Source organism: Protopterus annectens, chromosome 12.part0 (assembly GCF_019279795.1).
Source record: "Protopterus annectens isolate FY-2018-M chromosome 12.part0, PAN1.0, whole genome shotgun sequence".
In the NCBI taxonomy this organism is placed as follows: Eukaryota; Metazoa; Chordata; order Ceratodontiformes; family Protopteridae; genus Protopterus; species Protopterus annectens.
The window spans coordinates 860122216-860148492 of record NC_056746.1 but is presented as its reverse complement, the minus strand read 5'-3'; the positions used below and the strand labels follow the sequence as shown (position 1 = coordinate 860148492).

The 26277-nt window shown below is 37.4% G+C and overlaps 1 protein-coding gene across 1 annotated transcript in view; it reads right to left on the bottom strand.

The window, feature by feature from the left end:
- The window catches only part of LOC122816842 (DEP domain-containing mTOR-interacting protein-like), a 699106-nt gene that overhangs the window by 226609 nt on the left and 446220 nt on the right, over positions 1-26277 (bottom strand). The window contains exon 7 of the mRNA XM_044089901.1: positions 7080-7150. Within this exon, the coding sequence (XP_043945836.1) occupies positions 7080-7150 (71 nt within the window). The remainder of the gene's footprint in view (positions 1-7079; positions 7151-26277) is intronic.

Genomic DNA, 26277 nt, shown 5'->3' with positions numbered 1-26277 from the left:
TGGTACTTCTCCCTTTGTAATGTCAGGGTAATATGGAGAAGGGACAGCCCCTTATGTAGATAGACCTGGTACTTCCCCCTTTGTAATGTCAGGGTAACATGGAGACGGGACAGTCCCTTACCTAGGTAGACCTGGTACTTCCTCCTTTGTAATGTCAGGGTAACATGGAGATGGGACAGCTCCTTACCTAGGCAGACCTAGTACTTCCCCCCTTTGTAATGTCAAGGGTAACATGGAGATGGGCAGCCCCTTACCTAGGTAGACCTGGTACTTCCCCTTTGTAATGTCAGGGTAACATGGAGGCAGGACAGCCCCTTACCTAATTAGATCTGGTACTTCCCCCTCTGTAATGTCAAGGTAGCATGGAGACGGGACAGCCCCTTACCTAGGCAGACCTGGTACTTCCCCCTTTGTAATGTCAGGGTAACATGGAGACGGGGCAGCCCATTACCTAGGCAGACCTGGTACTTTCCTCTTTGTAATGTCAAGGTAACATGGGGATGGGACAGCCCCTTACCTAGGCAGACCTGGTACTTTCCTCTTTGTAATGTCAAGGTAACATGGAGATGGGATAGCCCCTTACCTAGGCAGACCTGGTACTTCTCCCTTTGTAATGTCAGGGTAATATGGAGAAGGGACAGCCCCTTACGTAGATAGACCTGGTACTTCCCCCTTTGTAATGTCAGGGTAACATGGAGACGGGACAGTCCCTTACCTAGGTAGACCTGGTACTTCCTCCTGTCCTGAATGATACAATTTAAGCTGTTCACCTGCCAGTTAAGAATTTGACAAAAACACTTGTCCATCATTGACCTGGTACTTCCCCCTTTGTAATGTCAGGGTAACATGGAGATGGGACAGCCCCTTACCTAGGCAGACCTGGTACTTCCCCCTTTGTAATGTCAGGGTAACATGGAGATGGGACAGCTCCTTATCTAGGCAGACCTAGTACTTCCCCCCTTTGTAATGTCAGGGTAACATGGAGATGGGCAGCCCCTTACCTAGGTAGACCTGGTACTTCCCCTTTGTAATGTCAGGGTAACATGGGGACAGGACAGCCCCTTACCTAATTAGATCTGGTACTTCCCCCTTTGTAATGTCAAGGTAGCATGGAGATGGGCCAGCCCCTTACCTAGGCAGACCTGGTACTTCCCCCTTTGTAATGTCAGGGTAACATGGAGACGGGACAGCCCCTTACCTAGGCAGACCTGGTACTTTCCTCTTTGTAATGTCAAGGTAATATGGGGATGGGACAGCCCCTTACCTAGGCAGACCCGGTACTTCCCCCTTTGTAATGTCAAGGTAGCATGGAGATGGGCCAGCCCCTTACCTAGGCAGACCTGGTACTTCCCCCTTTGTAATGTCAAAGTAACATGGAGACGGGGCAGCCCCTTACCTAGGCAGACCTGGTACTTTCCGCTTTGTAATGTCAGGGTAACATGGAGATGGGACAGCCCCTTACCTAGGTAGACCTGGCACTTCCTCCTGTCCTGAATGATACAATTTACGCTGCTCACCTGCCAGTTAAGAATCTGACAAAAACACTTGTCCATCATTGAATAAGGATCTGCTTAAGCCCTTAACTGTATTGTGTTTTCCTCTGGAAAGAGGATTGACTTTTTTTTTTGCTACGTTTTGCTAAGTTATCTATGGCCAAGATCCAGGATCCAATATTCTGAACAGTTATCCCTATTTCTAATCTTTTACTTTGTCCTGCAGACTGTTGAGACTGCAAGTTAGGATACCAGATCAGTTCTTCATGGATTTCACTGTCTCTTGTTATTTTATTACTAGGGATATAAAAAAATATTTTCTGTCATATCCCATTCTAACTGGTTTGAATGGTTAAATGAAGTTTTGACATCACATCAAGATCGAAGTAATACTGTCACTACCCAAATTTTGGAGTTTATGGAAATGGTTTTATACTATATATATATATATATATATATATATATATATATATATATATATATATGTATATATATATTTTTATGGAGAATACTTCAAACAAGTTAAAGGTGTTACCATAGGAGCAGCATTTGTCTCTGTATATGCAAATGCAGTTCTTTGGTGTTGGGAAACTAATCATGTTTTGAAACACAAAAGTTTTGAAATATGTATAGCTTACTGTAGGTACCTGGATGACATTTTTATTGCATGGGATGGAAGTATTCACCAGTGTGAGATGTTTGTGCAATATTTGTAGCAATCCACAAACAGAGTTTTCTTTTGATATTAATGTTAATGAAATCACTTTTAGATCTGTTCTTGACCAAAGGTGAATCTGGGGAGATTATTACAAGCATTTTCAGAAAACTGACCTTAAGTAACAGCTTTTTATATTATATTATGTTTTTTATCATCCACACCACCAAAAATGTCATTTGGTTAAAATCCATTTCATTAGAGTATCTAGACTGACATCTGATTAGAACACCTTTTTAACAGAAGTTAAGAGGCATGTTTGTTGAGAGAGAGAGATTGCCCAGTTAAATTAATCAGGGAGATTCAGAAAAGTGTTATAGATGAATGGAGTTCAAAATATCCCCCATTTATTAAATACAGAACTTTAATCCCTACAATATAGATCTAGACACATGTTGTGCACCGATGTTAAACACCTTGAAAAATCTTTTACTACTGGGTACACATGGGACTCGAGTATGATTTGTGATGTTAATAAAAAAACACTAGCATTAAGCATATTTACATTTCAAATGGAATTGCTGGTGAGACTCCCAGATTTATTTTTAGGAGAAAAAATAATATAAAATATGTCCTGGAAATACCTTACAGTACATATTTTATATTATTTTTTCTCCTAAACATAAATCTGGGAGTCTCACCAGCAATTCCATTTGAAATGTAAACATGCTTTGGAAATACCTTACAGTGAAGCCACGGTGGTGCAGTGGTAGTGCTGTTGCCTCACAGCAAGAGGTTCTCCCGTTCATTTCTTGGCTGGAGCGCCTTCTGTGTGGAGTCTTCATGTCATCCCTGCGGTCGAGTGGCATTCGAATGACATGCGTAGAATGGGCGTGCCTTTGCTGAAGGTTGGGCGTCGAGCTGGCACCTGTAAAAAAAATCTACTGCCAATCATTAGCGGACCTGAGTTCCGCTGTGGCGTCCCCTAACTGGGAAAAGCCGAAAGAAGAACAACAACAACTGGAAATACCTTACAGTGGTATACAAGGTAAAGATTATTCACATGCTATCAAATGTTGATGCTGTAGTCAGTGCCCCTATATTAATGATAATGATGAAGGGGCTATTTTTTCAGAAAATAAATGTGTGTTGAGGCATTGAAGGATTTAATTGCATTATGAAGGGGGTTGTTTATTTGGGATCTTGGCAGTCATGTGATTCATTTTATATAGGTAAGACAGAACAGCCCCTACAAATAAGTGCATTAACAAGACATTATGTAATATGTGAACATTTTAATGTTTTTAGTTTTCTAATCTTAGAAAGAGTAGCTATGACCTCATTTAGAGGTGATTGGAAAACCTTATTTGAATTAAAGAATTATTGTGGCAACCTATAGGCAGTGCCATGATTCCATAAGGTTTAAATGCCAACACTTCCTTGATGCGAGTGCTCAAGAGAAGGGCATCCAAACTGTTCGTGCTTTTAAGTTTATGTATGCAGTTTTTCTGTTATGTTTTGTTTTTAAGGTGTTTCAATTAAGGGGTGGGATTTTTGTTTCAATTTGTCTGTTTTAATGTTGAACACTATCAGCTGACTGGGAAAATGCACATGTTCTTAACCTATAAATAGAGGTCTTTTTAAATAGTGCACTGGTTCTAATAATGCCACATATATATATATATATATATATATATATATATATATATATATGCATGTATATATATATATATATATATATATATATATATATATAGATACATACTCACGTATATATATATATATATATATATATATATATATATATTTATATATACACACACACACACACACACACACACACACACACACACACATATATATATATATATATATATATATATATATCTATAGCTATAGGTGCTTATCAAAGTGTTTTTATTTAGAGTGTATTTAATAAATTCAAGTGTGTTTTATACACTACTAGAGTGCTGACATTAATTTCAGTTGGCATTGCATTTGAATTATTTTGTGACCAAAGAGAGGTGGGGTTTAGCCTTGTCTCAACAGTGAAACATTTGATATTGTGGGTTTTAAATCAAGAACAACTGACATTTCTTTGTCTGATTTTAAATTGGACCAAGCAGCTGCAGCTGGAGATTTCATGCCTATAGCCAAGGTAGAAATGTATTTTTTAAAAAAATTAAAAGGTACCTTTTTCACTGGACGATCTATGACTTAAGAAGCTACACCAGGTTTTAGACAGGAGATTCTAGCTAGATTGCTTAGTAAGAGTCATTCAAAAGCTTTTAGGCCAAAAACAGTGGGTCTCAAAGCCAAACAGAAAAGACCCAATTCAACAGAAACCTTTTTAGATGAATACTAAATATTGCAAAAGACTTTTTTATATAAGTGCAGTTTCAACCGATCCTTCCTATGTCTGAGAGTGGAGGAAGAAATCTCACAACAAATACATTTGGAAGTATTTTGGCCCTCAGTGAAACAAATCACATGCTGGACAGGCATGTTATGTAGAGAAATATTCTTCCTGGAAACATATGGATCACTCTGGCTTAAACAGAGAGTTACTGCCCAAAATATCAAAAAGAAGAAAAGTCCCTTTTAATGAAAGGGAACAAGAACAATGACTCTAAGGTAACACACAGAGTTTTTTTTACTTATTTATATTTTATCTATTTTTTTAAGACAAGGACTAATGACCATTTGGCTGTTAGAAGTTGGCCTAGGTCCAGAACACTAAAAAAAAAACTGTCAGGAAAGGCAAACAAGATGCATATAAAGACTTAAACATTTAAAAAAATATTGTAAAACTATTTAATACTCTTTAAAATAAAGTCTGAAGTACAAAAAACAGCCTATGGCTGTTTAGAAGTTTTTATGCTCAATATGGGACAACAATAATCTGGAGATGGAGATATCCAGAGTACATTTTGGGATAGGAATCAACCAAATCGCACCCACCATTGCCAGGCCACTAGAGTACTAAACTGGCTAAAATTTGCACATTACCTACATTACACACAACTTACTTTTGCCCATAAACATCTTTATAAACCCGAGTGTTGCCCTTCCCTGAAAAATATCATTGAACCTTACATCCCATCCAGAAATCTATATTCTAACAACAATCACCTACTTAAACTATCAAAACCTAGTAAAAGAGCAGGTAGCTGCCTCTATTCCCATTCCATAACTAAGCTGTGGAATGTCCTCCCATCATCAGTTACAGAATTAGACAACATATTCTCCTTTAAAAGAAAACTGAAACAACATCTGACTGATAACCCCAGCTGCACACACCACACATATCCACAGCCTACTTAATCTAGCAAAACTGTTTCACATAGCAAATATACAGATTTATAAGTTCGAAGTTTGAAAACTTTGAATCTCATATGATCAAACTTTGAACGTTTCAGTGGAGATCGCCATAGGGAATTTTTCCCTTCACTTCAATGTAGTGCGATCTTGGAGTTGGTATATTTAAGGAGTGGGGGGTTGGGGGTGCAGGGGGCTTGCCCCGCTGCATAGTGAGTTGAGGTCATTTTTTTTTGTTTTTAGTTTATTGACATTTTAAGTTTGATGTTTGAAAACTTCACTCATATGGAGTCGACCATATGAGATTCAAAGTTTTCAGACTTTGAACTTATAATATAGACCCAAATAAACTTATGCATATGTCATACTGTTACACCAGATGACTTATCCCTAATCTTTAGTATCTTAGTCCATACATCTATACAACTATTTTAACACATTTTCTCATTTCTGTTACTTTCTACTTTTAATTTGTTTGTGTCTTTCGGCTTTTCCCAGTTAGGGGTTGCTACAGCGGAACTCCGGTCCACTAATGATTGGTAGTTGATTTTTACGTGCCGAGTTACCAGCCCTGACGCACAACCTTCAACGAAGGCACGCCCATTCATGCATGTCTCCACGCAGAAGACGCTCTAGCTGAGAATCAAACCAGACAGCGTCTTACTGTGAGGCGACAACGCTACCGCAGCACCACCACCGCGGATTTACTACCATTAAATACATGCCACCTATAATCTACATATTCCTACCATCTAGCTATAAGATTCTAACTATATATATTGTGCCTTTAAGTTTAACTCTCTAATTCTACCTTCCCACTACACTTACCTTTCCCTTTTCCTACTCCCCCCCCCAAAAGAAAAATTGAGCGGTATTGTTAAATATATCTAACTGCATAATTTTCCTATATGCTAATGTTCCATTGTTACTGTATTGTCCCTTTTTATAACATATGTGCTGTTTAGATAGTTTTCTGTATTATTTCACTTACTTTATAAGTAATTGTTTTCTTACAAATTCATGCAATAATTTTCATGTAACTTGGAGCTTTTCTCCCCGGGCTTCCACTGAAAATGGGTCTCAAGCCCAGTGGACTTTCCCAGTCAACAAATGTCAATAAATAAATAAACAATAAATAAATAATAGGAATAAGAAACATAACAGCCTGTGAAAATGTTGTTTGCTTTGCGATCCTAATGTTTATGGCCTTAGCTGGGTTACCTAGTTAAATATTTTTGACCTAGGGTTTTACTCCTTTTCCCAGATTGTTATATTAAAAAAGGGGTATGGTAGATGAAGCTGCCCCCCCCCCATTTTTTTTTTCAAAAAAGATTAATTCTTGGGATTTAAACCAGTTGTAGGACATATCCTTAGTCATTTGATATAGCAAGGACAAGCCAACTGTTACCCAGTCAGTGATCATGTACCATAGACAAATACATTTACAATAATCAAACTGTCTCATATCTAGCTACTGATCCTGCATGCTGCAGTTGTCTTACAACACTAAGGAAGTATGAAAACCAACAGCTTAGTGTAGTCCCTAATTATGTTACCTGTGTTCAACTATCTCTGCAAACAAGAGTGATTTTCAGCAGCAGTGCTCTACTTACAGTAAGTGTCTTTTTTATGTAGGGTGCTCCAGGGGACAGCAGTTCTTCCATTGTGACAGGCCTCTTCAGTACTTAAAAAAACAGAGAGAGAGAGCTCAATGAGAAGGCAATGCTGCTAGTGGTTAAAACAGAAACTGCTAAGGCAATAGATCACAGTTATAAATCCTACTGCAAATACGTGTGTTCATTGTTTCAACTTAACCAACTTACCTGGACACTAGAATGGAATACATAAATGCTACTGAAATAGCATTTATGTGTTATTATCTTGAAATTAGTAGCTACTCATTATAGCAGCTTCTGTCCTATTAACGTATGAGGCTCTTATTTATTATTCAAAAGTAACATAAAATGGTCCTCATTTTCAGTATCTATTATCCATGGTGGTAAAGTATTTCATGGCTCTACAACTGTCTCCATGAAAAAAAAGATCTAGTGGGCTAGACAGTAGTAGTAGTAGTATCTCAGCATTTGAGAACACCTAAAGGTCAAAAGCCAAGATGACAACTTGGGACTAGAAATTCCATCAGGCATCCTGAGGCTAGGTGAGAAGTCTATGGCCCATTTGTTCCTGTGATGGAAGCCCTATCAGCCCATCAGTTTGTGAAGAAGTAAGAATCAGTTGGTAAGGATCAAGCTGGTTTGTTGGTCCCTCAAAACAGCCTATACTTGATCTTCCTGCAGCCACACCATACCTGTCTTGTTGTCTCCCATACACACCTCCTATTCTCTAGTTTAGCAAGAGAACCCCTACCTGACTCAGAAGGATCCACCATGGCACTACATGTGGGTAATATTCCCAACTACTATTAAGTGTTGTCACTTTCACAAGCCTAGCAGCATTCCTTTCCCCAAGGGTGAATGAGCTGGTATCAGCTGCTCAAGCTCATCCTCTCCTGCTTGACCTCACAATACCTGTGCCACTAATCAAGCTCAGGTTATCTGGGTTGTAGTCAAGGCTTCATCTCTCTATACCATACCTCTCAACCTCTTAGGGCAAGAAATCTGGATGAATCCTATAAAAATGGGGGAACAAAGGCCCAAAATAGGGACATATTTTAAATATTGCTGTTATAGACTTACAGAGTTGCTAGACTAACAGGATTTGTGTTAACATGCATTCAATGAAGGATTTGAAGTCTGAAACTCAAATGTATATCATTATTTAGTGACTTGACAGAAAACTCCAAATTTTATGAGGAGCAGACCAAAAATATGAGGTGAAAATCTGGACAGTTGTGAGGTATGAAACTATGGTGCCTTGTTGAACTTAAGATAGTTTATTATCTAGCTATGGATATACCCTCTGTAAATTACACAGATAGTGTTATTTACCATCATCATTAACAGTAATGTCAAACCCAGTCATACAGAAATCATCCTTCATAAATGTTACCAGTAGAAACTATGATGCAATAAATCATGTATTTACAGAAATTGGCTAGACAACTGAATTCAGTGACTCGCATAAATTATTTAGGATGCAGTCAGTGAGTTCTTTTGTAGTAACTTCTGCATTCATGACTACATATCAGTCAGCTATAAGTATTCAGGCAAATTAAAAAAAATACTGTAATCTTCAACTTAAGAAAATATACAAAAGAATACAGGCCCTATTTATCTTTCAAAAATTAACCTAGTCATAAAAGAAGTCTTAATTAAATAAAGCAATAAAAATACTTATTTTTCTTATCCAGTCTTCTAGAACTAACTTATGGACTCAGTATGATCTCAAAGATTGAAAGTGATAAAGGATTCCTTAACTACATAAAAAAGTTAAAGGGAAAACTGTGGATGTAACATGTTTTCAATAAAATAAAAACAAATTACCTAGCTATAGGACACATGAAACATAATAGAAGAAAAAAAAACATTTTGCAAACTTCACAATAACCACATCATATGTTCACAAATGGGGTCAGAGTTATCAGACAAAAAGGAAGGTGATCAGTTATATAAAGTAAAAATGGGGGTAACATGCTTACCAGAACAGCAGATATTTGTGGACTGATCACTGCAACAGTAAATCATAACATTAGGTTTTTATCCCCAACTATCTTTTCTACATTCCCAGTCAGCTTTTTAAACAGCAGCCTCTTGTAGACTTGTCCTGGACCTGTACCTGCTGTCAATAGATCATTGTTAGGTGTAAGACACAGTCCCATCAGGCTAACATTGGTAGGCATTTTCTTCAGTTCTTTAAGCTCAGAAAAACATGGGACATTGTGACTGTAGCAGTACTTGATGAGGCTAGAGGGTAGCTTTGCTGTTAAAGTAATAATTCCTTGAATATCTTTTGGTATATTGTTAACAAACATACTAGCTTTTTTAGGAAGGGTCATAGCAACAGTAAATTATAACACTGGGGTATGTACTCAAGCAGTTTTACTGTTTCACGGAAGGTGGCTATAAAGAGGATCCCTATAGCACAGATGCATCAGTGTCTTGTCTTTTCCTTGGACTATAGAGCTTGTTTGTAGTTTTTAGTGAAGACATATTTTGAAATATGCTGCCAATATGGCTGTTGTCCTAGTATAATATGATCTAATTGTTTATCTTTAAAATATTATTGCACTTGTCATAACAGAAGTTAACAGAATGGGCCAACCTATTGTATAGTGTCTGTGCACTGAGTGATAGTGTTCTTTTCCCCTTTTTTGAAAGAAACAAATAGTTATTCAGTCTGATTAGGGTCTCTAACTCTGAAATCTTCCTATGAGATGTGACAGTGTTTCCAAAGAAATAGTTTAGCTCTGCAAATTCAGAAGGTTCACTGGGAAGTAAAATTATCTTCTACAAAATAAAATAAAAATTCCATGGAATTGAAATAAAAAAATCAAATACAGTGACCAAGAAATATGTCTCTTTGTGGTGTCAGATGTAAAACTCCCTTAAAGAATAATTTAATAGCTAGTGGTACTGCAGTCTGTGGGGTAGTCAATTAATAAACAGATGTTGCCAGAGCTGGATAAAGCACAAGGTGGCCTAGGCAGCTGCCTAGGGCTCAGTGCTATCTGGGGGGACCCATAAATGTTATTTAAAAAAAAAAATTGACCAACATCTCCCAACCCCCAATTATCTGGGTCTATTTGAAAATTCTGTTTTGACATATGAGAGCTCTGCTAATGGGATGAAAAGTAGAGCCAATGAGACAAGGAGTTTCTCACTTTCAAAATAGAATATTGTGATCATTTTGAAAAGGCTGGTAAAGTAATTATAGAGTTGCAGGTACAGCTCCTAATGCAGAGCAGTTACATGCATTAGACAAAGAGCATACCTCAGCACTGCAAAATGACATCATTCATATCATATATTAGATGACCTCCAATGTATTTATGGCCTCCTAGCACAAAGAAGGTATGTGAATTTAGGTGCTCACCTCAGAGATGCAAAGGCATATTGGATGACTTCTAATGCACTTATCAGTTGGAATAACTTCAGAGTTTTGAAATGCAGCGTCTGCATTTGTTTAGTTAATTTAATTGTGCAGTTATATATGCATGCGTGAGTGCGTATGTTCCTCTCAACCTTTTACCACAATAAATTTGTACAAATCCAATAATGATAGGGGGCATGATGGGGGGGGGGGGGCAAAATCAAGAACAAATTCTAAATATCACTCTTATTACTGTAGAAAGTCATTAGAATAACTGGTTTTGCATTAGCATTCATTTTCCAAATGATATGAAGTTTGAAACTCAAATGTCTGTCAATATTTAATGGCATTAATCCACAGTGATTTGCTGGCAATAGGCCAAACACACAAGGCAAAAAATCTTGATTCTTAGAAAATCTGGCAATTTCTGAGGTAGGTGTGTGTGTGTGTGTGTGTGTGTGTGTGTGTGTGTGTGTGTGCGCATGGATGTGCATTTAAACTTGCAATACATGGTATTAAGATTGTTTCTGCTTAACAAAATTGAAAGTGCTTCAGGCTCCACAGTCAGATGTTCTACAACAGGTATGACCCTTTAGATGCCCCATCTGGACCATTGTTGATTTGGCCATATCTCTGGTATGTTACAGACAGGTATAAGATTATTATAATTTTTGTATTTATCTTTTCAGAGGTATACAATCATGGTGATCTCTCATTTTAATAAAACTTTATGTGACAGCTAAATGACATGAACTGCTGTATGTAAATTTGCTATCACAGATGTGGAAATGAGTAGTAGTACCAGGAGGTACATAGAGGTGGATAATGAGTAGTAGTACCAGGAGGTACATAGAGGTGGATAATGAGTAGTAGTACCAGGAGGTACATAGAGGTGGATAATGAGTAGTAGTACCAGGAGGTACATAGAGGTGGATAATGAGTAGTACCAGGAGATACATAGAGGTGGAAATGAGTAGTAGTACCAGGAGATACATAGAGGTGGAAATGAGTAGTAGTACCAGGAGGTACATAGAGGTGGATAATGAGTAGTAGTACCAGGAGGTACATAGAGGTGGATAATGAGTAGTAGTACCAGGAGGTACATAGAGGTGGATAATGAGTAGTAGTACCAGGAGGTACATAGAGGTGGAAATGAGTAGTAGTACCAGGAGGTACATAGAGGTGGATAATGAGTAGTAGTACCAGGAGGTACATAGAGGTGGATAATGAGTAGTAGTACCAGGAGGTACATAGAGGTGGAAATGAGTAGTAGTACCAGGAGGTACATAGAGGTGGATAATGAGTAGTAGTACCAGGAGGTACATAGAGGTGGATAATGATTAGTAGTACCAGGAGGTACATAGAGGTGGATAATGAGTAGTAGTACCAGGAGGTACATAGAGGTGGATAATGATTAGTAGTACCAGGATGTACATAGAGGTGGATAATGAGTAGTAGTACCAGGAGGTACATAGAGGTGGATAATGAGTAGTAGTACCAGGAGGTACATAGAGGTGGATAATGAGTAGTAGTACCAGGAGGTACATAGAGGTGGATAATGAGTAGTAGTACCAGGAGGTACATAGAGATGGATAATGAGTAGTACCAGGAGGTACATAGAGGTGGATAATGAGTAGTAGTACCAGGAGGTACATAGAGATGGATAATGCTTTATCAGGTTATTATAATGATGCATTTTAATGTAATTGAGAGTCATAACATTTTAACATTAGCTGTAAACTGAAATACTGTTTTATTTTGTAAAAATAACATCTTACACCCGAGTATCTAAAAATGTTTGCTTCCATTAGAGGTAGTTATACTTCCTTAATCTCAACTAACTTTGGATCTAAACTTCTAAAAGATTTTCCTGGGAAAGATGATTATAGTCAGTAAAAAATTCTAATCATTAGACTTTCATATTTCAAAAATGCACATGAGCAATTATAGTTTTTAGAGAAGTTGTTAAGCAATGAAGCCATTCTTAGTGGCAATACAAGAGCATTTTGTGGCTAAGTAATTTGCTCAGAGTCACACAGTAGGTAACTAGAGGTAGAAAGAGTCAAATCCTGAATCCTTGACTATAGGAAGTAGCATATTAAGAGTTTATAGCATTAAATCTCTTCATTAGACTACCAGACTTTGCCTAATTAATTTTCTGGTAAATCACTGAGGATTACAGTCAGCCAATAATGCTAGTCTTTATAGTTTCATGGTTCTTGTTATTCAGAAAATGCATGTCAATGGAAAACTTTTAGATCAGAAGGCTTTTTAAGTAAATTATATTTGTTGGACTCTTAAGACTCTGAACTGTTAATAAACTGCTTCCTGTGGTCAATAATTTCAGAATCTTTCCACCTCCATTATCCTGCAAGTCACTTAACCAGACAGTACTACTGGGTTGCCCCTGAAAAGGGGCAGTTTGTCTAGTGGGTTTACCTGGTTAATTAACAAATAAAAAATATGAAAAACATGCCCTGTTGGGGCTTTTATCCCCCCAGTACTTTTAGATATGTTCAAAAATCTTGAGCAAATAAGCTGAGCTGTATTTTGATATGTTCTTTGTAAATTTTTAGCTTTCTTGCAATTTTTTTGTGGATTGAAGTCACTAAATAATAACAGACATACAAGCTTCAAGCTTTGTAGCTTTCAGAAAATGATTGCTAATGTAAACCTTGTCATTCTAGTAATCTTCTAAGTATGTAAGAGGAGTATTTTTTGATTTCAGGTCTTTGTCTGAGATTATTGAGCTAAGAAGTTGAAAGGGCAAGCAAATATTTTGTGTGTGTGTGTGTGTGTGTGTGTGTGTGTGTGTGTGTGTGTGTGTGTGTGTGTGTGTGTGTGTGTGTGTGTGTGTGTGTGTGTGTATGTGTGTTTGTGTGTGCGCGCGCGCGCATGCACACACAGTGTAAATACTTGCGCGCTGCATTCTAGACATGTTATGGTGTATAGGAAGGAAATAATCACAGTAAACAGAAATATCATTGTATGAGCCAAGTTCATTGAGTACAATCCTTGGGCTCCTTGTTTTGTTGACTGTTGACAGTGTGTTTATTATTTGGCTGTGAATATACTAGACATCTTGAAGTTAATATGAGTTTAATGTTAATATTAACTATGAATACATTTTTAATTTAGTTTGTGATTCGCATGCATACGAAATTCACGTGCGAAACTCACTGTGTTGGGCTACAACAGTTTGTCTGATACTTTGTGAGGTAGGTAATATTCTGAGCTGTCTCCTGCAGTGTAGGCTTTGATTTCTTCAGCCTTTTTGTCTACTGTGTGGCTTTTACCAAGTCACTTCACCAAACTAGGCTCCTAGGCTGCCCCTGAAAAAAGATACTTGCATCCAGAGGGTTATACCAGGCTGGTAACAAATGTGTTACACATTTATCTTTTAAATTCCTACACTCTTCTCATAGATGCTAATTAGTGCTTCACTGCATGCTATTTGGCTATTAATCCCAGAACATCTCTTATTGTTTAGTGGTTTGCTAGCTGCATTTTCAATAAATGTGAGTTTCAAGGGAAGAGATGTTTTCCATTGCTCATGCTGTCTGTTTTCAGTGTGAGTGTTTTGTTTAATTTAGCAAATGGCTGTCATTGTTTTTGCTGTAAAATCTAAACATTTTAAATTAAATGCAAATCTCTGTGATCATCGTAAATGTAAAGGAGAAAACTGTATGTACCTATTCAGGTTTAAACATTGTTTTATGGTAATTTGGGAGAGCAAGAAAGAGAGAGAGAGAGACAGCTGAGCAATGGGATATTGGTATTGCTTGGGGTGGTCTGGTCCATTACTCTGCCTAGGGTCCCATCTGACTACGATCCAGCTCTAGCTGCTGATAACATGACATTTTGACTGAAGAGTATTTATGTAAGGTTATAATCAAACACAAAACTTAAGCAATCTATTAGTTTTGGGATGGGTCGATGAAGATAATTCAGGCCTAGTGACACAGTCTGTGAAAGAAATCCTTTGCAGTTCTGGATACAAGTATTCATGTGTTAGAGCTGTTTACATCAGGATTTAAAAAAAAATCTGTCCTCCACGTTGAATGATTCAAAGTTTTCAGATTTGGATGCAAGACCTTGCCTTCTTGTTTTCTGTAAAGGATTTTGCAGTTAATTGCCATAGTAGACAATACCATGGTGGCCTTAGCCAAGAGGGAGCTAGCTGTATTAGGCTGATTTAGTCCTGTTTCACTCTGTGGAGTCCTTTCTGACTCAGAAGAAAAAGACAAGAAAGTGCATACTAAGTTATGAGTCCATCTGAAGGAGAAAGCACCTTCCACACTATGTTGTGAGGAATGAACAAACAAAAGGTTTAGTTTTGACTTTTGGAGTGCATTGCAAATACCTGTACCACTGAGAGTCCCCACATTTGTACAGCCACTTGAAAGATGCATAGAACTAGTTGACATTTGTGAGCCAAAGTCTGCTCAAGGCATCTGCCAGCTGATTCTACGGGCCTAAAGTAAAATAAAACGTACCAGTCTCAGTTAAAACAAGCCTTGTAAGAATGGGAATAACAGCTTAGGATAAAAAGGTCTTGTTACCAGGCAGAAATGTTAAAATCAAACACTTTAATTAAAAAAAAATAAAATCCAAGCTCAAAGTTTAAGTCCCAAGGATAACAAAGTAAAAACTTGCAAGTAAATCCAAGAAATCCAAAACAAAACAATGGACAAGTGCTTTTAGCTTAATCAGCCTTCTTCAGATCCTGTTGTTTCCTGTTCCTTTTAAAGGGTAATCACCAACTGAAAAATCTTATCTCATCAGTCTCCACCTTCTGAGTGCAGGTTTTAAAAGGACCCCACCATTGAGTCCAGGGTCTTTGTCTTAATTTCTAACATCTTTATTTCAATGTGTAGACAATATGAGAGATGGTATTGTACCAATCCTCGTAATCATGGAAGTGAAGAATTTATTCACCATGATACCCAACGGATATGGAATCAAAGCAGTTTGTACTTTTTTAACATTGGATAACACTATTGCTACTTACATCATATAGCTAATTTGCTCCTTATTAAACATCATCTTGCAAAATAATACTTTTGTTTTTGAGAAGTGCTACTATTGCCAGAAAAGAGGAGTGGCCATGGGCCCTCCCTGCACCAATAGTTATTCCAAAATAGTGACGGCATACTGGGAAAATGAATATGTCTTCAATGATATGAATCCATGGAAAAAAAGACATAATATTCTATAAGCATTTTGTTGATGATATTTTTCTATTGTGGGCCAACAATGAAGACAAACTGGATGACTTTGCTGCATACCTCGAGAAGACTACTACGTTCCTTAGTTTTGACATGAAGCGTTCAAGAACCAGTATTGATTTCCTGGATGTTAAACTAGATCTCAGTCCTGCACATTGTATTAATACACAGGTTCATCAGAAGAAATGTTGGAAAAACATACGCTACATAGATCAAGCATGCATCCCAATTATATTTACTCATGAATTATAATGGGACAGATGCTTAGGTTTTTAAGACTATGTACCAATGATATATACTATGAGACTGAAGTTGAGTCTTTGAAGAACAATTTCATAGAACGAGGTTCATAGGTTCATACTAGGCTATCTGCCTGACACAGAGATGATTATACCAAGAAAGAAGTGGAAGAAATTATTGGCAAGACCAGGGAGATGAGAAGGTCAGAAAGACATCCACATTATTCAGCTCGTAGTACTGAAGTAACTTCAAAACAGAAACACAGAATTGATACAAGTGAAAGAGGGATTAGATTTACTTTAACTTTTAGCAATGATGTGACAGACATATATCAAGTCATTAGGAATAACTGGAAAATATTACAGACTGATCCAGACATTAAAAAGATTGTTGGAGACCAGCCAAGATTTTGTTTTAAAAATAAGAAGAATTTAAAGAGAGTTTTGTGTGATAATATTCCCTCCAGAATCCAGAAAGAATGCATTGGACATCTGGGACTGTATCCTTTCAGGAGATGTAAGGCATGCAATTACATCAACAGTTTCAGCATCTGACTACAAAAAAGGTTTATAACTTTGAACTCTATGTGGATTGTACTTCTTGCAATCTAGTTTATTTGGCACTATGTGAACAATGTATTTGTTTCTACACTGGAAAAAACAATAAAGCATTTAAAGTACGGATTCTTCATCACTTAAGTGATATATGTCTAAAGAAGAAACAAAATGTGTTAGCCCGACATGTTACACATAATCCAACACATACATTTTGCTTCATGGCAATCCAACTTGTCACAGATAATTTGAGTGGGAGGGGATATATCCAATTGCACTGAGTACATGGAAATGCAGTGGATAGCCAAGTTACAAGCAGACAAAGAGCCTGGACTCAGTGGTGTGGTCCCTTTAAAACTGGCATTCAGAAGGCGGAGACTGATGAGATAAGACTTTTCAACTGGTGATTACCCTTTAAAAGGCTCCAAAGGAACAGGAAACAGCAGGATCTGAAGAAGGCTGATTAAGCTGAAAGCGCTTGTCCATTGTTTTGTTTTGGATTTCTTGAATTTACTTGCAAGTTTCTACTTTGTTATCCTTGGGACTTAAACTTTGAGCTTGGATTTTAGTTTTTTAATTAAAGTGTTTGATTTTAACAGTTCTGCCTGGTAACAATACCTTTTATCCTAAGCTGTGATCCTATAGGCTTGGGATATGTTGCTGAAAACACAGGTTGAGCTGCAATGCTATATCCTAAATCTTGACTATTTCCTGCATAGTGTAAAAGTCCTGGCTCCTCTTTTCCTATTTATGTACCATATGACTGTTGAAAGCTCTGGGAAGAAAGTTTTTTCCTGTAAAATGGCTTCTGAAATGAGGTACACATTCTGTGGTACAGATGAATGGAGTCCAACACATATATAATTAACTGTTTTAACAACTAAAGATTTGTTGTAATATAGCAAATGCATTCATGCATCTTCCCCTAACATCCTCACCGTAAGAGTCAATTTAAGTCATGCAAATATTTTAAACACAACTCTAGACTTGGCCATTCTCCAAATAGCATCAACAACATCATAACCACGTTTCAGCTTATGAACTCCAGTCTTATCCACAGTGACAACCAATTTCTCTGTTCTGTTAATTGTACTGGTACTAGAAGAGATTGTAAATTCTCTTGACTTTGTTCAACAACAGCCCTTTTGCAAGAAATCATTTGTGTGAAATAATTATGTACTCTTAATAATTTCTGTAGAAAATGTGTAAAGCTTCTTTTACTGTATTCATCTAGTAATCTTGAACATACCTCTCAGCTTCTTAGAGCAAGAAATCTGGACAAAGCCATAAATAAAAGTGGGATGAAGGACCAACAATAGGGAGGATTTTTAAATATTGTTCTTAGAAAGGTGATACAATATTAGATTTTGCATTAGCATTAATTTTCTAAAGGGTATGAAGTCTGAAACTCAAATGTCTGTCATTATTCAATAATTTAGTCTTTAATGATTTGCTTCTAATTTGCCAGACAACCACAATTTTATAAAAAAAAAAAAAAACGGCCCAAAAATATGAGGTGAAAATCTGTACAGTTGAGAGGTATGAATTCTTGAGTCATTATCTAAGTATAGGGTTGGCACTGGTCCAGCTTCCCCATTCTTAGTAGAAGTAAACAAAGAAGCAGCAAGAGGATCAGCTTTGCATATATTACAACAATCCTACCTAAAGGTGTTTTTTTTTTACATTGTCAACACTCATGGGGCAACAGACTTTTGGCTATAAGCATTTCAAATATCCTTAGAATTGTGATAAAATGGAAGGACTTTCCACTTTGCATCAGCATGCATTATAATATTCCCCATACAATCTGAAGTGTTTAAAAAGGAGACCTATTCTGGTGGAGACCCTGGGACTGAGAAAATGAAATTTCCACATATGATTCTTCACAGGAAGGTGGGTATATCTGCCTCCTATAAAAATAATTTTCACTAAAATAGTTGAAGGTGGTCTTTTCTATTTTCTCTTCTCCTTTTGAACCATCACAGATGCCTATTTGCATATTAGTGTTCTATGCATGGCCAGAGGTTTGTTTGAAGTATGTACTGACTAAGGTTCCTGTTCAATTAATGTGGTTTCCTGTACTATACTAGAGTACTCTTTGGCAAAGATTTAGTAGTCAATGACAATCCATTTTGAAATGTGGCTAGATAACAGGATAGTAGGTATAGGCTGGAAAAGTACCAGAGAAGCTTTAAGCTTTTCCATTATGAAAACCTCTGGACTTTGCAAGGTCTCTGAGGACTCCAACATATATATTAACAAATGTACATATAACATATTAGCTTCTGGCTGTACTGTTTTGTGTCTCTCTGTAGAAAATGAACGAATGACCATCCTGTGTATGGAAGTCATTTATGAATTAGCACACCCTTAAAAATGCTTACAAAGATTGTTTTTCTTTAACTATTTGGCAGTTTCCTTTGGCAACTTCCCTTACCCAAATTTTTTAACCTTTGCTTTTTATTCTAGTCTTTGAGAATCACTTGTTTCTATAACTAAAAGTAGAGAAAAGAATTCCACACTGTCTTAAAAGTGCAGGGAATAAAGGACTGCTTTAAAAAAACAGTGGACTGTGAATGAAGACAAGGTTGATGGGATGAAGCCTTAATGTTACAATTTACTCTTACAGTGACCCTCCCTAATGAGTCTTTCCAGAAAAACATACAAGTATAATGAAAAAAAAATCAAATCCCATGAGACCAGGTAACATTCCTCATAATTCATATACAGAATTAAGAAAAAACTAACCAAACAGCTATTAACTGTGTGAAACAACATGTTAGTTTGTGGATACATCTTTGATCAGTTATTGGCTGCAGTGGTACCAGACCACATCAAGGGAAGAAGGGATAATTTTAGACCCAGATAATTATCCACTTCAGCACTCTATACAAAATCTTAGACAATGCTTCAATGGAACTTACCCAAAATTACACAAAAGACCTGCGTTTGTTAGAGAAGATACAGTATCATCTTCTTAAGGGGTGATCTTACCTTCTGAGGTATAACCTGAACCAAGGGATGTGAAATCAGAAATTCACCCCTGGTCTGGCACCTGTACCTCTAATGGACACAGGCAGTGTATAAATAGTTGACCATCCATGTCCTAGCTTGCATATAGTCCTTAAAGTATACCCCTTAAAATAACTTCTAGGGCACTAACACTTGTTGGATACATTTGAAAGCATGGCTAGGCTTAAAAAGGCCCTTGTGATTATTAATTTAGTGTATATCTATGAACCTATTTACTTGAATCTTGTGTGATTCTTTGAAAACATAAAAGCAGCCTTGACAACTGAATGGCAGTAAATGCTGCTTATCTAGAGCTTAATAAGGCACTCAGTAGTACTTACCATGAAGGAATAATTGTGCAATTCGTTGCACTAATTGTCAATTAATTCAATGTTTGATGGGCAAAAGGATATTTAAGCAAAAAGATTAACAGGTTGGGGTGAGAAGTTATCTGTCCATTCCAGGGTATCCTACTGTGTTGCGTAATGGGACCACTTCGTTTCGAGCTATTCATCTCAGGTCTGAAACTGGTAAATGGGATCTGAATGACTAAATATGTTAGTGATTGCAAACTACATCACATAATTGTTTCATTAAAAGAAGTTGAAGTTCTCAAGCACTACCTAAAATACATTACAGGTGCAATACTGATAATTTAACCTTTAATATCAATAAATGAAGCACTATACAATTTCATAAAAATATAGATTATGATTACAAAATAAATGTCAAAATCATAAAAAGGCACTGTCATTAAAAAAGCTAGGGACAATGGTAGACAACAATTTAAACTTTACCCATTGTTAAATTAAGTCAGAAAAGCATATGCTGTAGCCCATCTAATTCTAAAGGGCATGCCTAGTCACTGAAAGATCACTTTCCCACTTTATAGTTCAGTGATCTAAACTATCATTGAATACAGTGCTGTGGTCTGTAGCCTTCAAATAAGCTACAGGAAACATTTTGAAAGCATTAATTCATTACTAGAAATTCACTGAGGTGGAAAAAGCTTAACTACTTGGAAAGCCTTCAGGAACTGGCTTTACATTCTGTTATTAGTAATTACTCAGAGGTGACTTCTGCCAGGTTTACATTTCAGCGTCTGATCTCATTGTACTTTAAAATACACCTGGAACATAATGCTGGAGTTTGTCTGATACCAGATCAGGGAACATAAAGTTACAAAATAAAGGCACAATCGCTTTTCTTGAAGGCCAACACAATGAGAGTCAGCATGTTAGCTATGTCTCTTCAAGTAATGTTCATCAAACATGGTATATTTATTGAGATTGTGCAGCCAGTGACAAAGGAAAACAAATCTCTAACTTATCTTGTGTATGACTGCATGAGCTTGAGGTGAATACCTGTAAGTAGCAGAGGGTGTCGGATAAAGGGCCCCTCTACATAGAAGGTGGCAGAGGGTGTTGGGGGAACGACTTCCAACATGGAAGGTGAAAAGTAGCCTGGACCCTGCAGAAAATGCTTTTTAGCAAGTTATTTTGTTGCATGTGGGTCTATGAGAACTTTGTTTTGGTTTGTGTGAATATATGAGGAGTTCATATGAATAATGCATTGTTCAGGGAAGACTTCAGCAAGATATCGGAGTACAGTGGCAGGTTGTCAAATAGATGGCACTTGACATTACTACTGACCAATGAATAAAATCCAAAAAGTAAACAATGTCATAATCCCTCTGTGAAAAAAAAAAAAATATATATATATATATATATATATATATATATATAATATATAGTTCCTGATTATGATAAAGTATTATTTTAGATTCTGCAAAAGTGACAAATAAGTTCAGAAAAAAATAGCAAATGACTTACATAGCTGTTACTAGAGGATATGCATTCTTCTATGTAGACCTGCAATACTCTTTAAGTATATTAACTGAATGGAATATAGGTAACTTCTGTTATATATTCTGTTTCAGATGCAGGGAACCAGGGGATTTTGCATTAAATGATGATTAATACACACTTAAATAAAACTACTTTGAAATGTTTGAGAGTCTAGTGTACATTACCTCAAACATTAAACTGTTTGATATTTCTCTTGTATAGACACTATGAACATATAAACAGCAAGCTCTATTAATTGTAAATCCTATTAATCTGTTTTATTAACCCCAAGTCAAGTTGTTTCATTTTATTATAAAAAAAGATCTTTCTTAACTGTTTGCCCTCAGTTTGAGTTGTTTGTACTTTATAGATTTATTGTCCCACTTTGACAGTTTAAAATTTTGGGATCTGCCTTTTTTTTTTAAATAAAAAAAAGTTATTAAAAAAATGTACCTTGAAATAAGTGTACGTGAATGTAAATTAGTAGTTTACCTACAATGATCTTGTGAAATAGCTACTGAAATAGGCAGAAAGCTCAAGTATGTCCTTACAATGCTAGAGCAGGAAATTTCAACTTGAGGAAGTCATGAGGATGATGGCATTTATGGCTGAAGGACGGCAGGGCTGCCAGTGTTAATTGGTGAGGCCACATCTACAGAACACGATGAAGGCTGGTGTAGCAGGAGTAGCACAGACTGACAAAAAGGAGGAAGACAGTGAGGCCACAAACATCCGTAGAGGGGACAGCATTGAATTTAGTGATTCTGATGTAGCAAGAGCCTACAGTCAGCAAATATAAATACAGGCAGTGTACAAGGAATCAGGCTGTCAAAGACAAATCCCCACTGAAGTTCAGTGAGGTAAGAAAAGAATGGGTGGATACAGACTCCCCAGACAAGAAAGAGATGGAGAAACTTGTGACGAAAGGTGAACAGATGGAGGGATAAAGTAGAAGTCTGAGAGTTTAAGAGAAAGAGGGAGTGTCCAAAATGTGTGAGGAGAGAGGTGGTTATAAATACCATTGCTACAAGGATATCAGCTTCCTGAACAAGGTAAGAGGTCATGGGGCAGACTGGAGGTATGACAGGACAATACTCTGATGGATATATACATTGTCCTCTTTACATTGAGCTCTGTTGGTACACCATGTGGTGCATGCAAGATGGAAACTGCAGCTAAAGAAGGACCAGTGGAAGAGGATGAGAGACTTCATTCAGTGCAGAGGAGTACCTGAGGAAGAAGAAGAAGACAACAAAGGTGTGTTTTGTGTGTGCATGTGCATGTGTGTCTGTTTTCTATCAGTCAATGACCACAGCCTCACAGCTATCTGATATCAGTACTCAGAAATGTTTCAAAGGCTGTGGGGCTAACTTTGTCTCCTCAGATGGTGGTCAAAGAGTGTAACAGAGAATGTTACCAATTACACAACACTTAGATGCACATATCTGAGCTAGTAATGTTGAGATTGTACAACTACTGCTCATTTACTGTTCAAGTGTTGTTGTTATGAAAACATTTATTATTGTATAAAACAAGTAATGGAGGCTGCTGCTATGCTGGTAAACGCTCGTGCAAGCAGTATAAATCAAAGTTATAGTGAATCAAAATAGCAGGACTGAGCGAAAACAAGTGTAACACTTAAAGTTCAAAGTACTTTATTATCAATAATTAATAAGATAAGCGCTTTCACTAAGATCTGATGAAGCTACACAGCGAAAGCGCTTATCTTATTAATTATTGATAATAAAGTACTTTGAACTTTAAGTGTTACACTTGTTTTCGCTCAGTCCTGCTATTTTGATTCACTATTTATTATTGTATATCTAAACATGATGTACTAACATTAATGTGCTAGCTTGGAACATGTATGATGGTGGATAGAGGATGGAAAAAAAAAAAAAAACAAATAAATAAAAAAACACAAATTGGTGGATTCAGCTGAGTGTTTTATTTTTTATTAAAAGTTTAGCCTTCTAGTAACACTCAGTAGTATCTGCCCAGCTGTTTTAATTTTTCTTGTTTTGTGAGATGTACTGTTTCCAGTCATTTTTTAAAGGCAACCAGTATATTGTTTACTCTGCGAGGAAATGAAGTAGACCAGAATATGGGAGGGCTAAAGGCACAGCACAAAAGTAAATTGGTTAGAGGACATAGGACTAAGGTGGAATGAAATTTGAAACCTTGGTGCAGAGGGATAAAGGGCACAATACAAAGGGGAAGGATGGAAATAAATAGCTGATGCTGTCCTTCAAATCATGGGGGTGAGGTGAGGGAAGATCAGCTTGCTGCACTGGCAACACCTGCTGCAATGCAGGTGTATCATCTGTACCATGAAGAACCTAATGCATCCACCCTGTACATGATGTGCTGCTTGGTTGGGAGATAGTGCATGTGAAAGCACAGTGCCCTTAGCTTGCTGCACTGGTAATGCCTGCAGGAATGTTGGTGTATCACCTGTGGCATACCAGCATTCCTGCAGACATCACCAAGAGTTGTACCAAGCTGTGCATGTATGGAAGCCAGAAGTGTGCTGGCTCAATTAGCACTCTGTACCAATCCAACAAAGAAAAAAAAAAGAAATAAAAAAATAAAAATAAATAAATAAATAAATAAAAAGGACTTCCTGCAAACAGTTCTCAAAGAGTATGCCCCCCCAAACTCTTCAAGTGAAAAGAAAAAAAATGAGATACAGGATATAGGACAAACCCCTCCCCGCCCCAGCCAGGTCCTGTTTCTGTGTCCTACCACCAGTCATCCTTCCTTACATTAGAGTAAAACTTAATAATAAAAGTAATAGAAAAATTCTCTTTTAAATTGTGGCAAACTGCTTGCTACAAATGTAGCAAGCAGTTGCTATAGTTCATATCCTGCATGGAGGTGTAGGGCACTTAGGTTTTAAGTTAGAAAATAATTCTGTTTTAAACTGTAGCAAACTGCTTGGCACAAATGTAGCAAGCAGTTGCTACAGTTTATATCCTGCATGGAGCACTACAGTGCTAAAAAAAAAAGATTTTTTTTATATTAAAACTGTAGCAAACTGCTTGCTATGATGTAGCAAGCAGTTGCTACAGTTATACCAACCAAGGAGTGCTACAGTGTTGAGGTTTGGCCGCAAATGCAATACTTGCTTTTGAAAGCCAGTATTGCACTAAGGAAGATCGGGATGATGGATGGCAAATTGGATCACACGCTCTAATACTTTGCACCTGGGGCAATTGCCTCATTCATTCTGCCCTAGCTATACAACTGGTAGGAGCATACATGGACAGTCCACATGATCTATAAACTGGTCTACTCCTTAACATGCAACTGCCACCTCGACCAGGGAAAGAATGATGGTAGAACAAATGGGTCAATTTGGTGCAGGAGTGGGAGCCATTGGTCCTATCCTGCAGACCAGAGGGAAAAAAGGCTAAGGTAGACTACAAGAGTGGGGGGAAGTATGTTCTTATTAGTATCAGGATGGAACAGGAGTCATGGGACTGTATGCTATCATCACAATAGCAGAGCATTTAACATCAAAAGTGACCTGAAAGACAAGGGTAAGGGGGGTGTTGCATGTTGAAGCCATGCTTGCAGGCTCCCAAGGGCTTAACAGCAGAGAGAGGGAGAGAGTCAAGAGGGATACACAGGTGAAGATCTGTGGTGGTGAGAAAGGGTGGTGGCAGGGGCAGAAAATCAAGGATTAAGACATAGGCTATAGGAGGACTGAAGAATGAAAGAGTATTGTAAAGTATAAGAAGGATAAAACAGATATAGTAAAGGGAGGGAAGTGTAAGAGAATGGAGGTAGATGAAGTATGTAGGAAGAACCTAGAAGTGATAGGCGAGGAATGTTGTATAAGAATGTTTTGTGGTCAGGACCAAGGTGGGAAGGTGGCATTTCTGGGAGGGTTTTATAGATCAAATAATGATGAGGAAGAAACCTATAAGGAGCTCATCATACAACAGAATAGGAGATGAGAAGGGGAGAGGGAGAGAGAAAGAGAGAGAGAGAAGAGGAGGGGGGAGGGGAGGAGAAGGCTACCTTGCCAAGGATGGAAATGGAAGAGGGGGGTTGGCTGTGGTACAGGTAGATATGAAAGGTTAGAGAGCTGGCTGGGGAATTAGGTAAAGGGAATAAGGTAAACTGAAACCTAATGCAAAATTTGGAGTTGAGGAGAGAAAGGAAAGTGAAAGCTGGAGACATCCTCAGGGATTGGGGAGGTAAAGTCTTCCTGTTCTTTAAGGAGACAAAAGCATCAGACCTTCAGAGCTGATGGACACAGACTGGTTACCAAGATTCTGGAAGAAGATGTGTGAGTAGGTCAACAAAAGGAAAAGAGAAGGCCGAAAGACAGAAAGGAAGTGTGGATAGCATGAAGGAAAGCAGATATCATGTTGATGTACAAAGAAATAAGTAGTGTAACTACTAGGATAAGTTTGGACTTACTGAAGAAGAGTTGGATACAACAGAGTGATGCCTGGACTCAGGACAGTGTGTATGAGGAATATGCTTGGATGTACTAATAACAAAATGAGTTCAGACAGTCTTTGACTAGTGCAGACATGTGCTGCATTGGTGGCACCCCCCCTTTAATGTTACATAAATAGAAAAAAAAAGAGAAGTATGAATGTAAGAGGTGAAGTGAGGAGGGGGCATATCAAATGTGTATGTGGTAGAACTGCAAGAAGATAAAGACTTTGCATAGAGATTCACAAGGGAGGTGAAGATGCATACATGAGGGAAATTAAAGGGGGATGAAGGACAGAAATGATTGGTCATCAGTGGGGAGAGGTGGTATAGACATGAAAAAAGTGTATTGCTGATCATAACAGAATGTAATAAAATGAGACAGCTTAAAAACTGAAGGGAGGAAGAGCTGAAGAGGTTGTGAAGAGTTACACAGAATAGGTAAATATGGTAAAAAAAAGGGATGAGAGTAAAACATGAAGAAATTGC